At 42.2% G+C, this 5,006-nt stretch overlaps 1 protein-coding gene across 1 annotated transcript in view; it reads left to right on the top strand.

The window, feature by feature from the left end:
- The window catches only part of LOC106940457 (uncharacterized), a 3,813-nt gene extending 2,696 nt beyond the window's left edge, over positions 1–1,117 (top strand). The window contains exon 2 of the mRNA XM_015023209.1: positions 989–1,117. Coding sequence (XP_014878695.1) covers positions 989–1,117 — 129 coding nt within the window. The remainder of the gene's footprint in view (positions 1–988) is intronic.
- Positions 1,118–5,006: the final 3,889 nt, after the last annotated feature.

Genomic DNA, 5,006 nt, shown 5'->3' with positions numbered 1-5,006 from the left:
ACCCCTGGTCTAAGGTCTGCTTGGTATTCACATGTGCATTCAAACGACACCAGAGTTCACTTGAAGTGAACCCAGAGCGAGATTTTTAGGCTGTTTTCCACATCAGAGTTTGGTTACACATTCACACCTCCACAGATGAATCAGGAAACAAACTGGAGGCTGATTAAAGCCAGCTGAACAGGGCTGGTGTGAGTGCACCATTAGGCACCTAGATGTGCTAGCAACTAGCAGGAAAAAAGTTTTGTCATGGCAGGAATTTGACCACAGCTGTTCATTCAGCACACCTCACAGCCACAGCAGGCACTGACTGATTTTAAAATGTGTGTTTGCTCCTTCATTGCTGATGTTGATCTGCCATTTACCATCGCTCCTCCACTCATAAGTTTATGCAAGACATTAGCGCCCTTTGAGGCTACATGGTAACTATATAATCACACATGGTATTTCACCAGAGTTAAAGAAAAGCTTACCAAAAAGCTAAATCATGGCATGTTTTCATTCAACATCAATAATAGATGAACGTTCATGAAGAGGATACAGGCTGTATCGCCTCAGCTTTGATGCTGGAAGTAAAAGTTGACCTGCAGTCATATCTGCTGCTATCTAAAAACTGACACTGTTAAGGAAACAAACATTACAGAAACCCAAAGAAACTTCATGACAACAGTGATGACCATTAAGACTGTCATTAATGTTCATGATACACATCATGTTCATGTCGCCCTTCTTATAAAGTGTTACCATCGTTTTGGTCATTTTTTGTCATTGATCAATGGAAAGCTAATTTCTTCTGGCAACTTTACAGCTTTAGTAACTTTTATTGTTGTGGCGTTCCAGACACAGAAAAGAATGAACCTCTAGATTTAAGATTGTTACACACTTTTGGTATGTTTATGCTCCTATGTGTTCGAGGCTGTTTGGTTGTAAATGTGAAGATAAAAGCAATATAACAAATCGCATTTGGTGGCGCTCTTGCTGTCCACAACAGATGTGTGCAGGACCTGTGAAGACGGTGTATCATACACAACAGAATTTTGGCGACAAGGATGGGATTTTCAAGTTGGAAGCACAGAGTCTGCAGACGGAGCGTCTCCATAAAGGCAACACGGGACAGTAAAAGCCGAGCGTTTTGGTGAGTGAAAGGACCGCCGAACCTGAGCTACAAGATGGCGTTTGGAACCAGAAGATTTTCACTTCGAGGAAAGTGAAGAAAGTTTTGACAACTACCGCGAGAGTCTTGAGCAGTATTTTGCTGCTAACGACTTGGACACTAAAGAAGAGAAAACTAAGTCGGTATTTCTCACGGTGGTGGGGAAATGATCCCATAGCTTGCTGATGGATCTGTGTGCTCCGGATAAACCGTCAGAGAAAAGCTACGAAGCGCTAGTGGATTTGCTGCAGAGGCACTACATACCAAAGACGAACTTTATTGCAGAAAGGTACAAGTTTCACGGAAGAAACCAAAAAGACAACGAAACAATCAATGAGTTTGTGGCTAGTTTACGAAAATTAGCAGCTACATGTAAATTTGGGGCTTTCTTAGATGAAGCACTGCGTGATAGATTCGTCTGTGGGGTAAAAAGCAGCGAGCTGAGAGATCGACTGCTCAGCACCGGGCACACCAAAGACTTGACGCTGCCGCTGGTTGTAGAAATGGCGCTCTCCTTTGAGGTAACTAAGGACAGTGCACAGCAGTTTGCACAAAAAGCTTTCAAGGCTCATGTAGTGGAAAAGAAAGCTAAAGTAAAATACTGCGAAGCTGAGAAAAATGCAGCTACCAGGAAGAGCTGTTATCGTTGTGGTGGAAAAAGTCACAACCCAAATGACTGCAGGTTTAAAGAAAGTGAGTCCCACGAGTGTAAGAAAAAGGGACACATAGCCAAAGCCAGGGCTGCGTAGAGATCACTAAAAGGGCAGGTGCTCAAAAAAAAAAAAAAGGGCACATCTTACCGCGTTCTAGGACAGAATATTAACAAAGCCACACAGCTTTCAGAGTTTAATAAACAATGATAAATTACAAAATTGTGAAATATACAATCAAAGCTAAGGTAAAAGAGAGCATACAACTATGCAAATGCAAGATATTTTATTAGTAATTTCTTTCTGCAGGTCTATTTTGTTAAAGGAAAGTATTGCAATATTAAAACCCGCAATTTAGCAAGATATGTAAATCAGAGCTGGTGGTTTAGCTCTGATTTACATATATTGTCTTTACACACGCAAAGAAGGAGGCCGTTCTAGTACGACCAAGGGAACTATGCATCTGGATGTTAAGAGGCGACCCAGCGCTCTCAAGCAGCGGTCCTGTCAGGATGTCAACGCTCTCCAACAGCAGGATTTCTGCAGCTGCTCCGGTCCGCAGTACCCGCCTGAAGGTGCGTCCCAGCATGCTGATCCAGGCAACAGGCACGAGTTTAAAGGGGATCCAGATGAGACCCAACTTCTGTCACATCAAGTCAGAGAAGACAGAGCAGCCAGTGATGTTGTGGTTCAGTGCAAGATGGAAGTTGCACCGAACTCTGGCACTGTTCCAGATCTGACATTGGACAGTCCGGATTTTGGTTTGTTTGAAATGAACACAGGTAATGGTGACATTGTAAAACCTTATTATGTGTATGTCAGTGTAAATGGTTCAAGAGTGAAGATGGAACTAGACACTGGTGCCGCAGTGTCAGTGATATCTGAAAATCTGTATAAGCGAAGATTTAAATCAGTCAAACTTAGTCCAGCAAATTGTGTACTTAAGACATACAGCCAAGAATCATTACCGCTGATGGGTAAATTTGTGGCCAAAGTAAAATGTCAAGAAACCACAAAAAAACTAGAACTGCTAGTTGTAAAAGGAAGAGGCCCTGTTTTGATGGGGCTGGATTAGTCAGTTGAAGCTAAACTGGTCACAGGTGAATAGAGTGGCTCCAGAAACAGTGGAAGATGTATGTGCTCAGTACGCATCGGTGTTCAACCCTGAGTTAGGCAAGTTGAAGGGTATTAAAGCCAAGTTACATGTTGATCCAGAAGCAGTGCCCAAGTTCCATAACCCAAGAAATGTTCCATATGCATTAAGGGAAGCTGTGGAAAAGGAACTGACTAAATTGGAGGCAGAAGGAGTGATTTCACCCACTAGTTACAGTGAGTGGGCTGCTCCAATAGTGTGCATACCTAAAAAGGATGACAGTGTGAGATTATGTGGCGACTACAAGGTCACCATAAATCCATGGTTAAACGTGGATCAGTATCCACTTCCAAAAACGCAAGATCTGTTTGCAAAATTAGCAGGAGGTCAGAAATTCACCAAACTAGACTTATCCCAGGCTTACCAGCAAGTCCAGTTAGAGGAACGCTCTAGGTGTTTCCTGACCATAAACACGCACAAAGGGCTGTATCAATACCACAGGTTGCCTTACGGTGTTGCAAGTGCTCCTGCAATTTTTCAGAAAATAATGGATCAAGTGCTTCAGGGCATGGATGGTGTTATCTGCTATCTTGATGATATTTTGATAACTGGTAAAGATGCAGAAAGCCACCTGACTAACCTAAAAGAGGTCCTTAAGAGGCTCGAAAGCTACAACCTCAGGGTAAAGCGAGAAAAATGTGAGTTCATGCAAGACAGTGTTGCATATTTAGGACATGTCATTGACGCCACTGGCATTCATCCTATGAAGGAAAAGACAACTGCCATTCAGAAGGCTCCAGTTCCAAGAAATGTAACAGAACTTAGATCATTCTTGGCTCTGTTAAACTACTATGGGACGTTTATACCAAACTTATCGACTCTGATCCAGCCAATGTCAGCATTGCTGCACAAAGATGCAGATTGGATTTGGTCAGAAAAATGTCAAAATGCCTTTGAGAATGCAAAGAAATCTCTTCAATCTGACAAAATCTTGGTACATTTTGATGCAGAGCTACCAATTATCTTAGCATGTGATGCTTCTCCTTATGGAGTTGGTGCTGTAATCAGTCACCAAATGAAAGATGGAAGCGAAAGACCGATTGCATTTGCATCGAGAATGCTAACTAAGACAGAACAAAACTACTCACAGATTGAAAAAGAAGCACTTGGTTTAGTATTTGGTGTTATGAAGTTTCATGACTACCTTTATGGAAGGAAATTCATTTTAGTGACGGACCACAAACCATTACTAAAAATCTTGGGACCAAAAACAGGTGTGCCTACGCTAGCTGCTGCTAGATTGCAAAGGTGGGCTCTAATCCTAGCTGCATACAAGTACGAGATTCAATACAAAAGATCTGAGCAAAACAGTAATGCAGATGCTTTATCAAGGTTACCGATGAAACCAAGTGTGGATGTCGTGTCAAACCCTATTTACAAAGTATCTTACCTTGACGAGTTACCTATCACTGCAAGGGAGATAGCAAAAGAAACAGACAAAGATCCTGTGTTAAAGGTAGTGAAACAGTTGGTGTTAACTGGCTGGCCTAAACATGTACAGGATGAGTTGCTGAAGCCATATTTTCAGAGACGTTTTGAGCTGACTATTGAAGATGAGTGTCTGCTGTGGGGGTTACGAGTGGTGGTTCCTAAGAAATTAAGGGATCAGTTGATTTCTGAACTGCATGAACACCACTGGGGAATAGTAAAGATGAAATCCCTCGCCAGAAGTTTATTCTGGTGGCCAGCAGTAGATGAGTGCATTGAACAGGAAGTCAGTGAGTGTACCATTTGTCAAAAGCAGCGTAGTATGCCTTGTACTGCGCCAGTGCATAAATGGAAATGGGCTGCCAGTCCCTGGGAGAGAATCCATCTGGACTTTGCAGAGGACCACAAGCAAATGTTTCTGTTAGTTATGGATGCCTATGCTAGATGGCCAGAGATTATTCCTATGCATACTACTACTTCAGTTAAAACCATTGAAACACTGAGACATTTGTTTGCTGCTTATGGGTTACCAAAAGAAGTTGTAACAGATAACGGTCCTCAGTTTGTTTCACAAGAGTTTGAGTCATTTCTAAAAAAAAATGGAGTGCAGCACATTAAGTCACCT

This window comes from Poecilia latipinna, unplaced genomic scaffold (assembly GCF_001443285.1).
Source record: "Poecilia latipinna isolate Pla-1442-1.1 unplaced genomic scaffold, P_latipinna-1.0 Scaffold3234, whole genome shotgun sequence".
NCBI lineage: Eukaryota > Metazoa > Chordata > Actinopteri > Cyprinodontiformes > Poeciliidae > Poecilia > Poecilia latipinna.
Note: the sequence above shows the minus strand (reverse complement) of the source record. Positions and strands in the feature narration are given on the sequence as shown.